The 19,949-nt window shown below is 43.2% G+C and overlaps 1 protein-coding gene across 4 annotated transcripts; it reads left to right on the forward strand.

Moving 5' to 3' along the window:
• The first annotated feature begins 233 nt into the window (after positions 1-233).
• On the forward strand, positions 234-18,315 carry LOC129855112 (ral guanine nucleotide dissociation stimulator-like 1). Of its 4 annotated transcripts, none has more exons than XR_008759422.1 (17): positions 234-311; positions 421-507; positions 655-741; positions 942-974; positions 1,132-1,253; positions 1,410-1,499; positions 9,588-9,735; positions 9,840-9,954; positions 10,065-10,234; positions 10,473-10,672; positions 11,007-11,081; positions 11,256-11,449; positions 11,594-11,727; positions 12,669-12,988; positions 13,104-13,186; positions 13,309-13,398; positions 13,549-18,315. XR_008759422.1 is itself a non-coding variant. In XM_055922451.1 (16 exons), the coding sequence occupies exons 1-16, from the start codon at positions 306-308 to the stop codon at positions 13,320-13,322; spliced, it is 1,878 nt and encodes a 625-aa protein (XP_055778426.1). In that variant the 5' UTR covers positions 234-305; the 3' UTR covers positions 13,323-18,315. The 4 variants fall into 4 exon arrangements, 1 of the variants encoding a protein (XP_055778426.1); XR_008759423.1 differs by having other exon boundaries at positions 16,052-18,315; XR_008759424.1 differs by lacking the exon at positions 1,410-1,499.
• Positions 18,316-19,949: the final 1,634 nt, after the last annotated feature.

The following is a 19,949-nucleotide window of genomic DNA, read 5'->3' on the forward strand; positions in this document are numbered from 1 at the left end:
GATAGACATCGCTGAGGAGTGTCGCATGCTTAAGAACTTCTCGTCGCTGCGTGCCATTGTGTCTGCTCTACAGTCCAACCCACTCTACAGACTGAAGAGGCCCTGGTCCTGGGTGCCCAAGTGAGTCTTTCTTTCACAACCTGGGTGCATATGAACTGATTAGTCACAACTCATGTGGAGGAGTTCCTATGCTTTCCCAATTAGTTCTAACCTTTCTCTATGTAATTCCCCAGAGACAGCATGTCTACATTTGGGGAGCTATCAGACATCTTACATCACAAACTCTAACTCTACCTGACGACCTGATGAGGGTGAGACTCTGCTCTGTTAATACCATCATATGAGAGGGTTTGGATTTTGGTGTAGTGATTGAATGTAGTAGTGATTTGATAGTTACACAATCTACTTTTTCCCCTACAGGGCACCTCTAAGTTTGCCAATCTGGAAGGCTGTGCTAAGGAGCACCAGAAACACACTCACAAACGACTCCAGCTGCAGAAGGAAATGGTGAGAGATGGAGCAAGCTACAAGCCACTGTCAGTTTGAGGCCCAGTTTGTTTCTGTTTCAGGAGGGGAGTCAAAGTGAGATAAGCTTGGCTGTGCCTGCTGATGTATCGGTATGATTTTGAACCATTGCTCTGTCTCTCCTCCCAGGGTGCCATGCAGGGGACGATACCTTACCTGGGCACCTTCCTGACAGACCTGACCATGTTAGATACTGCCCGGTCAGACCTAGTAGAGGTGAGCCTTACTATCATCCTACTCACTCATTCTGCTTGGATGTAGACTTCTCCTGTGTGTTGTGGCCGCTGTTTGCATATAGAGCATGAGTATTTGAGGAATTTGTTTGACAGTCTTTAGTCTACCACCACTGTTTGTCTAGCCAGCACAGCGTGGTATCATTGTTCAGTCTTTCACACTCATCTTTGTGTCCTCTGCAGGGGGGGCTAATCAACTTTGAGAAGATGCGAAGGGTGAGTGTCATTTTTAACCCGTTCTAAACCACTAATTAGGTAAAGTGGGAAAAGTCATTGTTAGTCAGCATTTTATGTTAAGAATTTGTTCTTAACTGACATGCCTAGTTAAATAAATTGACTGTGACCTTGATCTCTCTCTGACTCTCTTATTCAGGAATTTGAGGTGATAGCTCGGATCAAGCTGCTGCAGTCTGCGTGTAACAGCTACTGTCTTAGTGCTGATGATGCCTTCCTGCGCTGGTTCAAGGGCCAGCCTCAACACAGAGAGGAGGAGAGGTACAAGCGTCAGTAATCATTCACACTGTATATCTACATCAGCTCTTGCTCCCTCTATCCTCTCTGCTCCATCTCTTTCTGATTGTTTTACTCCTACTCAGGATAAGTGGACTGGTAGTAGTGATATCATGATTATTCTCTGTTTGCCTTCTGCAGCCATGCCATGTCTTGTGACATTGAAGGAGTGGGAGACAGAAGTACGACTTTATGCAAACTTTGCAAGGGCATTGTCAAGAGACTTAGCCAGTAAGTACACACTGGAGGACTTAACATGATGTGTACTGTACGTAACTTTGAGATTTAAAATAAATCTAACCTGAAATAATAGACATTATCGAATTCCGTTGACTACAATCAGATTTGGAACGTTAGCCTTATTGGTCTCTATTTCCGTCTGACGCTGAGGAGGCTTAAGTGTCAAACTCTTGTTAGTTTGCAATTTTGTGATGTTAACTGGCGCACTGGCATTTTCCAGCTCTAATGGCATGTCTGTCAATTTATCTGTCTAAAATCAGCTCACTTGTGCTGAGTTGGGAGGGGTGGCAATATTTAAGTTGTGTCCTAAAAACAACCCCAAAGTGACAATTTCATGCAGCGCTAATGGGACGTTTTAAGACTCACAAAAATCAGGTTGACGGTAACGCAGTTGATAATGGCATTGATTTTGAGAGTGGAAGTGTAGCCTATCCAAACCATTACGCACGGTGCCCATGGAAGGAGAGATGTGAATTTTATGCCGGTGAATCTCGTATTTAGTATCCCCCATTTTAGTTTTTTTGTTTTAATTGCATAAAAAACAAGCATACCCTGCCCCCAATCAAGGCTAGTTTAGCAGAATTTAACTTGGACATTTAGTCAAAAGTAGCCTATGAATAAATGGGTTTTGAATGGTCTACATAGTGCTTTGAAATATGTTGGAGGTTTTTGCCCTCATGCCTTTTCATTATTCACATACCTGCATTTCGCTTGTTTAAGTAGACTATCCATCCCCATTTTCAAAGAGCACCCCGATTACCAAAGACACGCAATTCCAATCTCTTCAATCTTCCTGTAATGCCATTTCAACATCAGATTTTTTTAAAATCTGCTTTGCACATGGGCAACGATACAATTGACAGAAGCCTAGTATATTGTATAGATAGATGTGCGAATGGTACGCGTAAAGGCATTTAGGCCTACAGTACGTGTGCACAGTGCCATGGAACGAGCGAAGCGATTTTATGATATCGTGCCTCTGACCCGATCTTATTTAGAAATATTGTTGACACGGGTTTATGGCTCGAATGCAATGCAATTTCATCTACTATATCTGGAAAAGGGCAAATATGAACTGTAAGATGGTTCCATTATGTTTACAAAACATTACATTTGAAAGCAGTATAATGGTGAGTGGACGTTCCCCCGTTCTCTCTTTATATTGGAGCTATACCCAGGTAGCACATAATGTTCTGAGAACCAGATGTTTCTTAGAGCTTGGTGAGTGGTTGTTTATGATTATTTTGCGTACCACCTTCCCACAAGCTTCTGGAAATGGTGCATGATTGTTGCTTGCTTTGGAACATTCTCAGTAGAGGGGAGTTGCAGCGATGAGACAAGATCGCAATTGGATATCACAAATGTGGGGAGAAAAAAGGGAGTAAAATAAACGCATTCCATTCTCAGCATCAACAAAACTCTTAAGTGTCTTCAGGCATATTGGCTGCGCCCACTAATTGGCCACACCTGATCTTACTGAGTGCTTGTTTCCTTTGAAATGGAGTCTGTTTGAATATGGTTGGAACCAAAATTGTTTTCCAATCTTTTCTTTCTAAACAGAAATTTTTTCAAAAAAAGACTAACGTTCCTTTTTTAACCTCTGAAATGTAAATATTTTTTTTTCATTTAGTTTGACATTGAATTACTTCACCAATCAGTGCGGATAGAGCAGCTTGCTATGGCAGATTTTTTTTCTTCTAATCTGTATAGGGAAGTTAAGAGCAAATTGTATTTTACCGTAACTGCATGGTTTAATCATATTGAAATACAAACACACAAACTGTGCTGCCAGTCAGTGTAGGGCGCGAGATGCAACTGAAATTTTGCAAGAGCGGATGGAGGAGGCTTGCCGCTGGGCATCTTTTTATGACATGCATTATCTGAATTCGGCCCACAGAATTATATCATTGGAGGAACTTTGAGACGTCTTTGAACTTCAGAGTTTGTTTAAAGTTGGACCAGAGCTAGCTAGCTAACAACCTTGTTTGCAGAGCTGCACTAGAATTTAAAACACATCTTACCTTTTTTGTAGTTAATTCAATGGGAAACTGCATCCTTTAACTAGCATTGATAAAGTTTATCAAATTTATTTATATAGCCCTTCTTACATCAGCTGATATATCGAAGTAATGTACAGAAACCCAGCCTAAAACCCCAAACAGCAAGCAATGCAGGTGTAGAAGCACGGTGGCTAGGAAAAACTCCTTAGAAAGGCCAAAACCTAGGAAGAAACCTAGAGAGGAACCAGGCTATGAGGGGTGGCCAGTCCTCTTCTGGCGGTGCCGGCTGGAGATTATAACAGAACATGGCCAAGATGTTCATAAATGACCAGCATGGTCAAATAATAATCACAGTAGTTGTCGAGGGTGCAACAAGTCAGCACCTCAGGAGTAAATGTCAGTTGGCTTTTCATAGCCGATCATTGAGAGTATCTCTACCGCTCCTGCTGTCTCTAGAGAGTTGAAAACAGCAGGTCTGGGACAGGTATCACGTCCGGTGAACAGGTCAGGGTTCCATAGCCACAGGCAGAACAGTTGAAACTGGAGCAGCAGCACAGCCAGGTGGACTGGGGACAGCAAGGAGTTATCATGCCAGGTAGTCCTGAGGCATAGTCCTAGGGCTCAGGTCCTCCGAGAGAGAAAGAGAGAATTAGAGAGGACATATTTAAATTCACACAGGACACCGGATAAGACAGGAGAAATACTCCAGATATAAGACTGACCCTAGCCCCCCGACACAAACTACTGCAGCATAAATACTGGAGGCTGAGACAGGAGGGGTCAGGAGACACTGTGGCCCCATTTGATGATACCCCCAGACAGGGCAAAACAGGCAGGATATAACCCCACCCACTTTGCCAAAGCACAGCCCCCACACCACTAGAGGGATATCTTCAACCACCAACTTACCATCCTGAGACGAGACTGAGTATGGCCCACAAAGATCTCCGCCACGGCCCTTGGGGGGGGGGGGGGGGGGGGGCGCGGGGGCGCCGCCAACCCAGACAGGAAGACCACGTCAGCGACTCAACCCACTCAAGTGACGCACCCCTCCTAGGGACGACATGGAAGAGAACCAGTAAGCCAGTGACTCAGACCCTGTAATAGGGTTAGAGGCAGAGAATCCCAGTGGAGAGAGGGGAACCGGCCAGGCAGAGACAGCAAGAGCGGTTCGTTGCTCCAGAGCCTTTCCATTCACCTTCACACTCCTGGGCCAGACTACACTCAATCATATGACCTACGGAAGAGATGAGTCTTCAGTAAAGACTTAAAGGTTGAGACCGAGTCTGCATCTCTCACATGGGTAGGCAGACCATTCCATAAAAATGGAGCTCTATAGGAGAAAGCCCTGCCTCAGCTGTTTGCTTAGAAATTCTAGTGACAATTAGGAGGCATGCGTCTTGTGACCGTAGCGTACGTGTAGGTATGTACGGCAGGACCAAATCGGAAAGATGGGTAGGAGCAAGCCCATGTAATGCTTTGTAGGTTAGCAGTAAAACCTTGAAATCAGCCCTTGCCTTAACAGGAAGCCAGTGTAGGGAGGCTAGCACTGGAGTAATATGATACATTTCTTTGGTTCTAGTCAGGATTCTAGCAGCCCTATTTAGCACTAACTGAAGTTTATTTAGTGCTTTATCCGAGTAGCCGGAAAGTAGAGCATTGCAGTAGTCTAACCTAGAAGTAACAAAAGCATGGATTCATTTTTCTGCGTCAATTTTGGACAAAGTTTCAGATTTTTGCAACGTTACGTAGATGGAAAAAAGCTGTCCTTGAAACAGTCTTGATATGTTCGTCAAAAGAGAGATCAGTGTCCAGAGTAACGCCGAGGTCCTTCAGTTTTATTTGAGAAGTCTGTACAACCATCAAGATTAATTGTCAGATTCAACAGAAGATCTCTTTGTTTCTTGGGACCTAGAACAAGCATCTCTGTTTTGTCCGAGTTTAAAAGTAGAAAGTTTGCAGCCACCCACTTCCTTATGTCTGAAACAAAGGCTTCTAGCGAGGGCAATTTTGGGGCTTCATCATGTTTCATTGAAATGTACAGCTGTGTGTCATCTGCATAGCAGTGGAAGTTAACATTATGTTTTTGAATGACATCTCCAAGAGGTAAATATATATATATATATATTAGTGAAAACAATAGTGGTCCTAAAACGGAACCTTGAGGAACACTGAAATTTACAGTTGATTTGTCAGAGGACAAACCATTCAGAGACAAATTGACATCTTTCCGACAGATAAGATCTAAACCAGGCCAGAACTTGTCCGTGTAGACCAATTTGGGTTTCCAATCTCTCCAAAAGAATGTGTTGATCGATGGTATCAAAAGCAGCACTAAGGTCTAGGAGCACGAGGACAGATGCAGAGCCTCGGTCTGACGCCATTAAAAGGTCATTTACCACCTTCACAAGTGCAGTCTCATTGCTATGATGGGGTCTAAAACCAGACCGAAGCATTTCGTATACATTGTTTGTTTTCAGGAAGGAAGTGAGTTGCTGCGCAACAGCTTTTTCAAAATTTTTAGAGAGGAATGGAAGATTCGGTATAGGCCGATTAGTTTTTTAAAATATTTTCTGGGTCAAGGTTTGGCTTTTTCAAGAGGCTTTATTACTGCCAGTTTTAGTGAGTTTGGTACACATCCGGTGGATAGAGAGCCGTTTATTATGTTCAACATAGGAGGGCCAAGCACAGGAAGCAGCTCTTTCAGTAGTTTAGTTGGAATAGGGTCCAGTATGCAGCTTGAAGGTTTAGAGGCCATGATTATTTTCATCATTGTCTAGAGATATAGTACTAAAACACTTGAGTGTCTTCCTAGGTCCTGACAGAGTTGTGCAGACTCAGGACAACTGAGCTTTCGAGGAATACGCAGCTTTAAAGAGGAGTCCGTAATTTGCTTTCTAATGATCATGATCTTCTCCTCAAAGAAGTTCATGAATTTATTACTGCTGAAGTGAAAGCCATCCTCTCTTGGGGAATGCTGCTTTCTAGTCATCTTTGCGACAGTATCAAAAATACATTTTGGCTTGTTCTTATTTTACTCAATTAAGTTGGAAAAATAGGATGATCGAGCAGCAGTGAGGGCTCTTCAATACTGCACGGTACTGTCTTTCCAAGCTAGTCGGAAGACTTCCAGTTTGGTGTGGCGCCATTTCCGTTCCAATTTTCTGGAAGCTTGCTTCAGCGCTCGGGAATTTTCTGTAATTTTCTGTGGGAGCTAGTTTCTTATGACAAATGTTTTTTGGTTTTTAGTGGTGCAACTGCATCTAGGGTATTGCACAAGGTTTAATTGAGGTCCTCAGTTAGATGGTTAACTGATTTTTGTCCTCTGACGTCCTTGGGTAGGCAGAAGGAGTCTGGAAGGGCATCAAGGAATCTTTGGGTTGTCTGAGAATTTATAGCACGACTTTCGATGCTCCTTGGTTGGGGTCTGAGCAGATTGTTTGTTGCGATTGCAAACATAATAAAATGGTGGTCCGATAGTCCAGGATTATGAGGAAAAACATTAAGATCCACAACATTTATTCCATGGGACAAAACTAGGTCCAGAGTATGACTGTGGCAGTGAGTAGGTCCATAGACATGTTGGACAAAACCCAATGAGTCGATGATGGCTCCGAAAGCCTTTTGGAGTGGGTCTGTGGACTTTTCCATGTGAATATTAAAGTCACCAAAAATGTGAATATTATCTGCTATGACTACAAGGTCTGATAGGAATTCAGGGAACTCTGTGAGGAACGCTGTATATGGCCCAGGAGGCCTGTAAACAGTAGCTATAAAAAGTGATTGGGTAGGCTGCATGGATTTCATGACTAGAAGCTCAAAAGACGAAAACGTCTTTTTAATTTTTTAATTTAAATCTGCTATCGTAAATGTTAGCAACACCTCCGCCTTTGCGGGATGCACGGGGGATATGGTCACTAGTGTAACCAGGAGGTGAGGCCTCATTTAACACAGTAAATTCATCAGGCTTAAGCCATGTTTCAGTCAGGCCAATCACATCAAGATTATGATCAGTGATTAGTTAATTGACTATAACTGCCTTTGAAGTGAGGAATCTAACATTAAGTAGCCCTATTTTGAGATGTGAGGTATCACGATCTCTTTCAATAATGGCAGGAATGGAGGAGGTCTTTATTCTAGTGAGATTGCTAAGGCGAACACCGCTATGTTCAGTTTTGCCCAACCTAGGTCGAGGCACAGACACGTCTCAATGGGGATAGCTGAGCTGACTACACTGACTGTGCTAGTGGCAGACTCCACTAAGCTGGCAGGCTGGCTAACAGCCTGCTGCCTGGCCTGCACCCTATTTCATTGTGGAGCTAGATGAGTTAGAGGCCTGTCTATGTTGGTAGATAAGATGAGCGCACCCCTCCAGCTAGGATGGAGTCCGTCACTCCTCAACAGGCCAGGCTTGGTCCTGTTTGTGGGTGAGTCCCAGAAAGAGGGCCAATTATTTACAAATTCTATCTTTTGGGAGGGGCAGAAAACAGTTTTCAACCAGCGATTGAGTTGTGAGACTCTGGTAGAGCTCATCACTCCCCCTAACTGGGAGGGGGCCAGAGACAATTACTCGATGCCGACACATCTTTCTAGCTGATTTACACGCTGAAGCTATGTTGCGCTTGGTGACCTCCGACTGTTTCATCCTAACATCCATTCTTTTAAACATCTCTCCCTAATTTCTAAATCATGCTTGTAATGTCGTCAGTAGACTACAGTAACGTATGCTTCAAAAGGGAGGGGCAGGTAGCATGCATACTACTGGCAAAGATTTCCAGCTGGCAGGCAGACGCTGGAAAAGGTTTGACTGACAGTGAGGGCTTTGCAAAGGCATTTTGTTGCGATTTTCTGTGGGACTGGAAAAAGATCCCCGAACGTAGAATAACGTTTCATTAACCGGTTCCCATGCTTTTCAAATAACGGTTCTGTTCCTCAAATTTCCTTTTTTGGTTTTGTTCCCTGAACCGGTTCCAGCCCTTGTTTTGAATAGACTAAAATGAACAGCTTTGTATGCGTAAAAAAACATGGCATGCTAGCTCCATCCCGATGGCGCAGTGGACTAATCTCATGGATGAAGAAAATAAGAATACTTTTGAATCTCATTTAAGCTGTCACAAAGAAAATGTTTGCATGCAAAAGGAAATGGCTTTGTGTGTCCTGTCTGTGCTTGGAGTTCAAAAAAGTAAACCCAAAATAAGCTTAGCAGTGTTATTGAAATAATTGAAAAACTTCAACCTACAATTGCCATTCTCAGAATGTTAATAAAACTTTCAGGGAACCATAGTAAAATGTTTTCAGGACCTCCCTGCAACCTAAAAATTAAGTTCTCAGGCGACATGTTCACTTCCAAGGAACCAAATGTGCTCGGTGGGTATCCAGATCCTGTGAAAATTTTGGATGTGTAAAACCCTTCATAGTCTTAAGTTGCCTTGTCTGCATTATACATCCACAGGGAGCAGTTTTAGTGCCTGTAACTGTATTTAGACAGTCTATTATAAATAGGCAGTTTTGTTTGAAAATATACTATTTTTAGGTCTTATCAATAGCCTAGGGAATGTCATCTTGCTTATTGACTGTTTCCATGTCCAGACTACAATTTACAGTAGGCCTAGCCCCTATATCAGTGTGAATGCTATAGCCTATGTTTAGCAATGCAATTAGAACAATGTGGAGGGCAAACATTTTCAACATATTTAGCAAATATGGGGCAAACTATTTAATGGACTAACAACTCAATACATAGGAGACTGGAAATGCACAACTTGAAGCAAGCACATATTTAACCATGGAGCACATTGATAGGCCAGTGAGGGGCCAAGCTTTGACACACCCTTATCTTGTTTATTCATCAAAACCCAGTCCTTTTTTGTCATTATTCGGGTTGTGAAAATAGCAAAAATATTTCGTAGACACCCTGAACCTATAACTCTACCGCCAGCACTAATATTTACCATTGCTTTAGATTTGTTCAAATAGAGCCCAATATGTATTAACAGGAATCAGTTATATCAGTGTGTTTTACATTAGATTTATCTGACCCTCCTTTTTTTAAACCTGAACATTTTCCCTCTGTCACCAGGCAGTCGCGCACAAGATGGTTGCGCTCCCTGACACCCATGTCCCCCTCCTCTCCCCTGCCCCCTGCCTACAACACCCAGGCTCAGGACGCCTGCATCATCAGAGTCAGCCTGGAGCAGGGAAATGGCAACCTCTACAAGAGCATCATGGTACGGCTCAGCAGGAGATTAGTATGGCCAAGACATTTTGAATAAATGTATGGAACCCTTTTAAAGTGGTTTTTGATTGGTACATGGTGTTGTTCCCTCCCCAGTTGATGAGTCAGGATAAGACTCCAGCAGTGATCTCTAGAGCTGTGGCCAAACACAACCTGGAGAGTGAGCCTGGGGAGGGATACGAGCTGGTGCAGGTCATCTCTGACGAAAGAGGTACAAATATTCTCCCTGTCACTCAAATATCACACACTGTCTTTTATACTCTCATTTGTAATTACTGACTTGTGATAATATTTGTCATTAAAAAATCCTTTGTTTTCTAGAACTGGTGATTCCTGACAACGCCAATGTGTTTTACGCCATGAACACCTCAGCCAACTTTGACTTCCTGCTGCGTGTGCGAGGCACGGCGGGGTGGCCTGTCCAGCTGAGGAGTCGCTATGTCTCCACACTCCCCTGTGCCCAGCAGCGTGCCAGCCTGCGCCTCAGCAAGGTCACCTGTTGTAGTTTCCTATTGTAGCGCGCTAGCAGCACAAAGGTTTCTCTCGCCCTCTCCCTTTTCTCTCTCGCCCTCTCCCTTTTCTCTCTCGCCCTCTCCCTTTTCTCCCAGCAGACACAATACTCTGACACATCTGCCTAAGAATTTAAATATAGGGTGCCTTTGTCTCAACCTCTTTCCCCATTCTCATTGTTCTAATATCCCTGGTTCTTTTCATCTTGTCTCGTCACAGGCAGTGGGGGACCGGCTACCACCCGGCCACACGGTGAGCCAGCTAGAAACCTGGAAGATCCGTGCTGGAACTCTGGAGCGGCTGGTAGAGACCCTGCTGACGGGGTTCTGGGGCAATGACCTCGCCTACACCAGCATCTTCCTGTCCACATACCGCACCTTCGCCAGCACGCACACCGTGCTGCAGTTGCTGCTAGACAAGTACGTCTGGTTCTGGGCTGGGGGCCCATGGTGGCTAGAGTGTATAGCAGGAGCTGACAACAGCTGATCCTGGTGGGACCTAGTGTGTTCAGGCTTTTGTCCCAGTCATAGTGCTATAACACCTGGTTCAATAATCATCTAATCAACATGATTTTGATGAAGTCACGTAAGTGTTGAACTGCGACAAAGCGTGTACAGACTGTGGCTCTCCAGAACCATGGTTGAAGAACACTACTGCTCTATATGGAGAGGCTGAGGAGACTTACTGGTCTCACTGCTTTTAGACTGATGGTAGACAGTGGTGCTGAATTTTTTTTTCTTTTTTTTCTCTCAGGTATGGAATTCCAGAGGGTAGTGAAGGACAGACTGAGCGATGTAGACCCTCTGAAACCAAAGGAGTTGTTCGAATGTAAGATTTCTCAACGTCTCCTGCTTTACTTGGTCTGTCTTCGCTTGATTTCCATATTGATTCAAGCGAAGTTGAGTTGTTACTGTGTAGCTTTCCTGTCTGCTTTGCCCTCTGTCAGCAGCAGCTTACTCCCAGCAGCCCTTCCTGACTCTTGCTGCCCCTCATCCCCCTTAGTGCCCTGGCCTCCATCTTGAGAGCCTGGATGGGCCAGTATCGAGAGGACTTCCAGGAGCCTCCATCCTACCCCTGCCTCCACAGGGTGTTGGCCTACCTACAGAGGGCCCTGCCTGGATCGGAGCCCATGCGTAGAGCCCAGAGTCTACTGGAGCAGCTGAAGGCTGAGGCCAGTCTGGATGTAGACTCAGAGGGTGGGTGAACAGTAAGATATCTCGTTAATTAGTACTCTATCCTTAATTCTTTAGTTTTTATCTTTGTATCTTTCTTTCTCTCTAAAAATACCTTTATCTCCATGTTTGGTTTTCCATCATTAATCTGATCATTACTCCTGGTAGGTTTCTCCAGCGGTTTTGACAACATACGCTCCTTCGGCCTGTGTGAGGATGAGGATGTGGAGATTGAGGTCCAGGAAGACTTCATGTCATTTGATACAGATTTGGTGGCAGAGCAACTGACCTATATGGATGTGGTAAGAGAGAGGCTGAGGGAGGGGGTCTGGGTGGGAGTATGGATTCCCAGCTGGGATATGAACAATGCATGATAAATATACGTTTAAGTGTTTTAATACTAGACCTGTGTTTAGACAGGAAGCCCAATTCTCATATTTATTTTCACTGTTTGGTCTTTTGACCAGATCAGCTCTGAAAAGATCTGATGTGAAAATCTAATGTGATTTGTCAAAAGACCAATTAGTGAACGAAAGATCAGAATTGGGCTGCCTGTATGAACACAACCTAATAATCTAAAGCCTTATTCACACTGCAGGTCTTAATGCTAAAATCAGTTTTGTTTTTCAAATCCGTTTTGGACTACGTACTGTCCAAACAGTAAATTACAAGTGACCAAATCGGATTTGTTTTTTGTTTTTTAGACAGCAGCCATTTCCTGACATGGCTACGCTAGTTGTCATAGTAATGACGGGTGTGCCCAGTGGTGTAGGCTGATTGGTGGTGCTCGTGCGTCCTATTACTCAGAGGTTATGTAGAAAGCTAAGGTGACAACAATGCCTGACATGGAATCTTCCCAGTTGCTTTGAATGTTCAAAATGATAGTGTAAGAACACTTTTAAAACCTCAGAATAAGTTGATTCAACTTTCAAAACAAATTATTTTTGGCTAGACACAGCAATCAGCTAGCTAGCTAGGTAGCTGTTTAGCGTTCTAGCACATTCATTTGTTTGTAAACAATTAACAGGCTAGTTAGCTACCACATGTTCTTGTCAAACTATTAGAGTAGTTAGCAAGCAACAAGATATGCCAAATAAGTCTAAAATCAACTTGAGGGCAAATGTATAACATTTGACTGTTCAGACAAGTCACATGGAAAAGGAATCAGATTTCTACCGGACTTCAAACCACCTATGAAATTAAGCCAATGTGAACACGGCTTAATTAGTTTGTCTGTTTCCAGTTGTTGTTCAAGAAGGTGATTCCTCACCACTGCCTGGGCTCCATCTGGTCCCAGAGGGATAAGAAACAGAACAAGCACAGTGCTCCCACCATCCGTGCCACCATCACCCAGTTCAACGCTGTGGCAGCATGTGTGGTCAGAACCATACTGCACCGACAACAGATCCGCCCACACCTCAGGGCACGGGTCATCAAGCGCTGGATAGACATCGCTGAGGAGTGTCGCATGCTTAAGAACTTCTCATCGCTGCGTGCCATTGTGTCTGCTCTGCAGTCCAACCCACTCTACAGACTGAAGAGGGCCTGGTCCTGGGTGCCCAAGTGAGTCTTTCTTTCACAACCTGAATGCATATGAACTGATTAGTCACAACTCATGTGGAGGAGTTCCTATGCTTTCCCAATTAGTTCTAACCTTTTCTCTATGTAATTCCCCCAGAGACAGCATGTCTACGTTTGAGGAGCTATCAGACATCTTCTCGCATCACAACTACCTGACCAGCCGAGAGCTGCTAATGAGGGGTGAGAGACTGCTCTGTTAATAACATTATATGAGAGGGGTTGGCTGTTGGTGTAGTGGTTGATTGATTTAATTGATTGTGTAAATATCAAATCACTACTGCGATCTACTTTTTCCACTACAGGAGGGCACCTCTAAGTTTGCCAATCAGTTAGGCTGTGCTAAGGAGCACCAGAAACACACTCTCAAACGATTCCAGAGGAAAATGGAAATGGTGAGAGATGGCGCAAGCTACAAGCCACTGGCAGTTTGTGTTCAAGGCCCTGTTTGTTTACGTTTTAATGAGGGAAGTCAAAGTGAGATAAGCTTGGCAGTGGCTGCAGACGTATTGGTATGGTTTATCCTATGCTTTTTCTTTTCCCAGGGTGCACTGCAGGGGACAATACCTTACTTGGGCACCTTCCTGACAGACCTGACCATGCTAGATACAAGGAGTGCGAATTACGGGGGAGCCACAGGGATGTCCTATTCCCCTGAATAGGACATGAGCTCCTCTAAAGGCAAACTGGGGAGGGGGGTTTCTCTAAATATTTATAATTAGACCAAGACAAGAGCATAACGCATCAATCTCACTGGAGAAAGCATCCTTGCGAGCGAAACGGCGACTGTCATAGTATTTCTGGCGAGACAGCACTGGATATATGGGCTACACAGACTGATATGCTGGTTTGCTCGCTCTGAGATTCAGCCACTTGTGAATTGCAGGAAATTTATGAAACAGTTCATGTAATTAATTTTTTTTCACATTTTTGGGGAAAACTTGGCATCCACTAGTAGTAGGCCTAATAACAATCGATGAATGTCATTATGGTGTTTGTAACAGATTTCCATTCATCAAATGGATGCTGGAATTATTTTTGAGGAGATGAATGTGCACAGCTGCAGGTAGTCGATTAAAGTGAAATCTTTACAATAACCAGGTTTCCATCCAACCTTTTCATGTGAGTAATGTCACGACAGGCCTGATGGAAACACCTAATTTGTTGGCAAACTTTCCAATTTTGACAAAACAAAACACTCTAGACAAGGTGGATCTTGTCGGTAAAATTAAATACATTGTGTTGTTTAAGTGTTCCCTTTATTTTTTTGAGCAGTGTAACTCCAAGTCAATCACACTTCTATGAAATCAAACTGTCCACTTAGGAAGCAACACTGATTGACAATAAATTGCACATGCTGTTGTGCAAATGGAATAGACAAAAGGTGGAAATTATAGGCAATTAGTAAGACACCCCCAAAAAAGGAGTGATTCTGCAGGTGGTGACCACAGACCACTTCTCAGTTCCTATGCTTCCTGGCTGATGTTTTGGTCACTTTTGAATGCTGGCGGTGCTCTCACTCTAGTGGTAGCATGAGACGGAGTCTACAACCCACACAAGGGGCTCAGGTAGTGCCATCAGCCAGGAAGCATAGTAACTGAGAAGTGGTCTGTGGTCACCACCTGCAGAATCACTCCTTTATTGGGGGTGTCTTGCTAATTGCCTATAATTTCCACCTTTTGTCTATTCCATTTGCACAACAGCATGTGAAATTTATTGTCAATCAGTGTTGCTTCTTAAGTGGACAGTTTGATTTATCAGAAGTGTGATTGACTTGGAGTTACATTGTGTTGTTTAAGTGTTCCCTTCATTTTTTTGAGCAGTGTATATGAGAATGTATGGTGGAAATTCCGTTATGTGCAAATATTTATATAATAACTATCACATTGAAGTGAACTTGGAGTTACGCTATGGTGTGGTCATCCCACTCGGTAAAGCATGCCGTTTATTAGGCTATAGATTAAATGAGTTATGATGAACTTCACAGCGTGGTAATGCTTTATTGGAAAGGCTTGATACCCCTTTCCAGTAAATATCAAGGGTTTTATTCTGGTGACATGATGATCGATGCTTGGCTGCCATAATAATCTCATGTAGGCTATACCCGCACTGTATCTGCGAGCTGTTGACTAGAGTGGACGTGCGAAGATCCGAGTGGGCACATTCGCTATATAAAGCAAATAAAATGTCTGCCAAAACCATCCATTTAACTTTTTTATTCGGTACATGGGAATTTAACTGCAAAATAAAAATGTGTGCCCTGTGTCATCATGAACATTTTATCTGCAACAAGTACATTTGATGGAAACATCTCTGATGGGAAAATGCGCGTATTGTTTTATGCAGATTTTAGAATATTCGCATAGTAATTGGTCACCAATTGGCTGAAAACCTAGCAAATCAGATGACCATGTCATTATTGTTTGTGTTCATGCCACATTAAAATGTAATACATTTTTACTGATAAATGACATGTCTTTACAATTAGACCCATACATAATTTTTTTCCAAGCGTGTGCACCCAATAGAGGCTCCCCTGACTGACGGTTGTAGACTTCTCCTGTATGTGTTGTGACTAACCACTGTTTGCATCTAGAGCATGCGTTTCATTAGTATTTTTGGGCAGTTTTTATAGTCCTTCACCACTGTTTGTCTCACCAGCACAGCGTGTTATCAGCGTTCAGTCTTTCACACTGTCATTTTGTTCCCTGCAAGGTGAGCTCTTCAACTTTGAGAATAGGTGACAGGCTAGTAATTTACAACCTGTTCTTAACCTACTAATTAGTTAGTCATTCATGATCTTAGTGTCTGCTCGATTGACCTGACTGACACTGATCTCCCCCTATGAAGTATACTGTAATTAACATTTATTTAAAATAAATCTACCCTGAAATAGACATTGTATTGTAGTCAGGAATTCAATCAGATTTGTAAACTTGGTCTTTGACATGTTTTAACAGGAATCAGTTATCAGTATTTTTATATTAGATGTATCTGACCCATATAGACGTTAACTTTTTTACATGACCATTTCCCTTTTGTCACCAGACTGTTCCAGGGAGTTGACTCCTCAGCAGCCAGTTCCCCATTGAGTGAAACAGCCTGGCCTGCCCTGCATGTACTGTATCTTGGTCTTCCTGTTGGCCATTTCCCTCGCCTAAAACACCCAGGCCTCCTGCATCATCCTAGTAAGCCTGTGTTATGCCATGACACCTCAGCTAACTTTGACATCCTGCTGTATGTGCGGGGCAGCCAGTCCAGCTGAGGAGTCTCTGTGCCTCCGGCGCCCCAACAGTGCTCACCCCCCACCCCCAGAGATGCTGGGAGACTGAGAAGGACCAAACATGGGGAATGAGTTCAAGTCAATGAGGTAGACTCAGAACTACCTATTCCCTTGTCCCCAATCGGACCCCCACCTCTGTGCCCCCCTCCCCCACACCAGTAGCAGACTGTGGCCTTCCTGTCTGCTGTGTACCAGTGTGCACTGTGTACCACGCGGGGCTGCACCTCTCATTGTGAGCTGTGTGATAGCTTACTACTTGGTTTTAACAAGTTATTTCCTTTTTAATATTGTCTAGCTGTCCTATCACCTGTAGGGTGTAATGACACAAATAGGATGGGTCTCTGTGAGGCCCGGATTGCGCTGCCTGACGCATTGATTAGCAGTCCTAATAGAAATGCATTTGTTTGTTTGGGTGACTTCAGGAGGTAGGAAGTAGATGGAATGAGTGACCTAATCTTACTCTTTTCACCTCAGAACAAAATGGAGTATCATTTAGTTTCTTATTGATTCGTTTTTTTTAAAGGGCAGAAAACCATGTCACACACAATGTACAAATCATTAGGAACACCTCTTTCCATGACACTGACCAGGTGAAGGCTATGATCCCTTATTGATGTCACCTGTTCAATCCACTTCAATCAGTGTCGATGAAGGGGAGAAGACAGGTTAAAGAAGGATATTTAAGCCTTGCAATAATTGAGAGATGGATTATGCGTTTGCCACTCCGAGGGTGAATGGGCAAGACAAAAAGATTTAAGTGCCTTTTGAATGGGCTATGGTAGTAGGTGCCAGGTGCTCTGGTTTGAGTGTGTCAAAAACATCCCTGTGGTACGCTTTCAACACCTTATAGAGTCCATGACCCCAACAAATGGAGGCTGGTCTGAGGGCAAAATGGGGTGCAACTCAATATTAGGAAAGTGTTCCTAATGTTTTGTACACCAGTGTATGTCAATCAAACTTGTAGAGGGTGATTGAGGACAATGTTTTTAAATTGTATGTTAATTCTGATTCTGTTCATCCTGTCAACGTGGCTTTGAGAAAATGTTGCGGTTTGAAAGTTTATAAACGGCGTTTGTACATTCATCACTTTTGTTTTCAAGGATTTATACCAGCACTGCTTGTTAAATGTTTTTTTGCAATTTATAAGTTGATAGTAATTTTGTGAAGAGAAACAACTTTGTGCCGAAAGAGGAACTATGTTTCTGGTTTCATTTTAACCAAGTGAGTTTGGCGTGATACAGCCTCATTATCTACACGAGTGCCTCACACCGTGGGGTAAGGAATAGTACGTTTCATTTCAAACTTTGAGCAGTGAAAATCTGCGTAGCAGGCAAAAAAGAAACTTGACAAATACGACATTCACGTATTGCGTTGTACTCCATTTGCATAAACTGTAAAGTGTGCTGAGCATTTTACAGGATGTTCAGTTAGAAATGTACTGTGCAGAACAGACTGTCATTCAGAATAGGCATTCTATCTACAACATTCTGAACAGCCAGCTCCCTGTGCACCGAGCCTCACCCAAACACTCCCCCCCAATAGTTTGTCACAAACGATATGAATTAGATTTTCACACGAGCCCACACTGACACTAATTCAGTTCCTCCTGTGCCTAGGCCTCTACACACCGACACTCACCCCCCTTTTAACGGAATCCCACAGATACCGGCTCCCACACACTGCCTAACCAGCATTAACACCTCCACCCCACCTGTCTAACCCACACAGTGAAACCGGTCCCTACTGTGGTCCCTACCATATACACTCCAATGTTTCATACCTATTCTCTCCATCACACTGGTTATTACTATAACGCTCATTCTCTAATACTGACATTCTGGCCATCTCACTGAGCAGTGTACTGGTCTGTTATTGGTCATTCAGTACTAAATGCTGGGCAAGATGTACTGTGGTCGATTCTCCCTGTGTTGATTCTCATGCAACACTTGTGAATTTTCTCTCATGAACTCAGTTTCTGTGTGTCGTCACTGCCAAAATTCTCTACCTAAATAAATGATCATTACTATGATGTCATTTATTTGTTCGACCCTTTAACAACTTATAAGATTTACGGAGTTGAACGATACTTCCAATTATTATTCTGGTACAAGTAGTGTAACAAATGTGTTATTACAGTGTAATTACCATTTAATTATCTACTTGGTCATTTCTTTACCATAAAATAAAGTGCTGCAATGAGAAGTACTGTAAAGCACCATAGAATTTGTGGGCTTTGAGTTAAAGACATTTCAACTGACATCAATGTAGTCATGACCTCTCGAAGCTACTGCTCAAGTGCAATTTCGTTGGAATTCAGTATCAAACACTTTCTTTAAAGGATTTTACTTTAAATCTTTTACAAAAGCATTTTCAGCTAATCATTTTAACCCTGAGAAAATAAACATTTATTTTTTACTTCACCTTTATTTAACCAGATAGGCCAGTTGAGAACACGTTCTCATTTACAACTGCAACCTGGCCAAGATACAGCAAAGCAGTGCGACAAAAACAACGGAGTTACACATGGGATAAACAAACGTACAGTCAATAACACAATAGAAAATCTGAATACAGTGTGTGCAAATGGAGTAAGATTAGGAAGTTAAGGCAATATATAGGCCATATTGGCAAAATAATTACAATTTAGCATTAACACTGGAGTGATAGATGTGCAAGTAGAGATACTGGGTGGCAAAAAGATAAATAACAATATGGGGATGAGGTAGTTGGGTGTTGTATTTACAGATTGGCTGTGTACAGGTACATTGATCAGTAAGATGCTCAAACAGCTGATGCTTAAAGTTAGTGAGGGAGATATAGGTCTCCATCTTAAGTAATTCGCAGCAGAGAACTGGAAGGAAAAGCAGCTAAAGGAAGGCTTTGGGGATGACCAGTGAAATATATACCTGCTGGAGCGCGTGTTATGGTTGCTATGGTTGCTATGGTGACCAGTGAGCTGAGATAAGGTGGGGCTTTACCTAGCAAAGACTTCTAGATGACCTGGAGCCAGTGGGTTTGTCGACAAATATGTAGCGAGGGCCAGCCAACGAGAGCATACAGGTCGGGCTTTGGTGACAAAACGGATGGCACGGTGACGGACTACATCCAGTTTGCTGAGTAGAGTGTTGAGGCTATTTTTGTAGATGACATCGCTGAAGTCGAGGATCGGTAGGATAGTCAGTTTTACGAGGGTATGTTTGGCAGCATGAGTGAAGGAGGCTTTGTTGCGATATAGGAAGCCGATTTCTAGATTTAATTTTGTATTGGAGATGCTTAATGTGAGTCTGGAAGGAGAGTTTACAGTCTAACCAGACACCTAGGTAGTTGTCCACATATTCTAAGTCAGAACCGTCCAGAGTAGTGATGCTAGTCGGGCGGGCGGGTGCGGGCAGCGATCGGTTGAAGAGCATGCATTTAGTTTTACTTGCATTTAAGAGCAGTTGGATGCCACGGAAGGAGTGTTGTGTGACATTGAAGCTCGTCTGGAGGTTTGTTAACACAGTGTCCAAAGAAGGGACAGAAGTATACAGAATGGTGTCGTCCGTGTAGAGGTGGATCAGAGAATCACCAGCAGCAAGAGCGACATCATTGCATTGTTATATACAGAGAAAAGAGTCTGCTTGAGAATTGAACCCTGTGGCACCCCCATAGACTGCTAGAGGT

Source organism: Salvelinus fontinalis, chromosome 5 (genome assembly GCF_029448725.1).
Source record: "Salvelinus fontinalis isolate EN_2023a chromosome 5, ASM2944872v1, whole genome shotgun sequence".
NCBI classification, from domain to species: Eukaryota; Metazoa; Chordata; class Actinopteri; order Salmoniformes; family Salmonidae; genus Salvelinus; species Salvelinus fontinalis.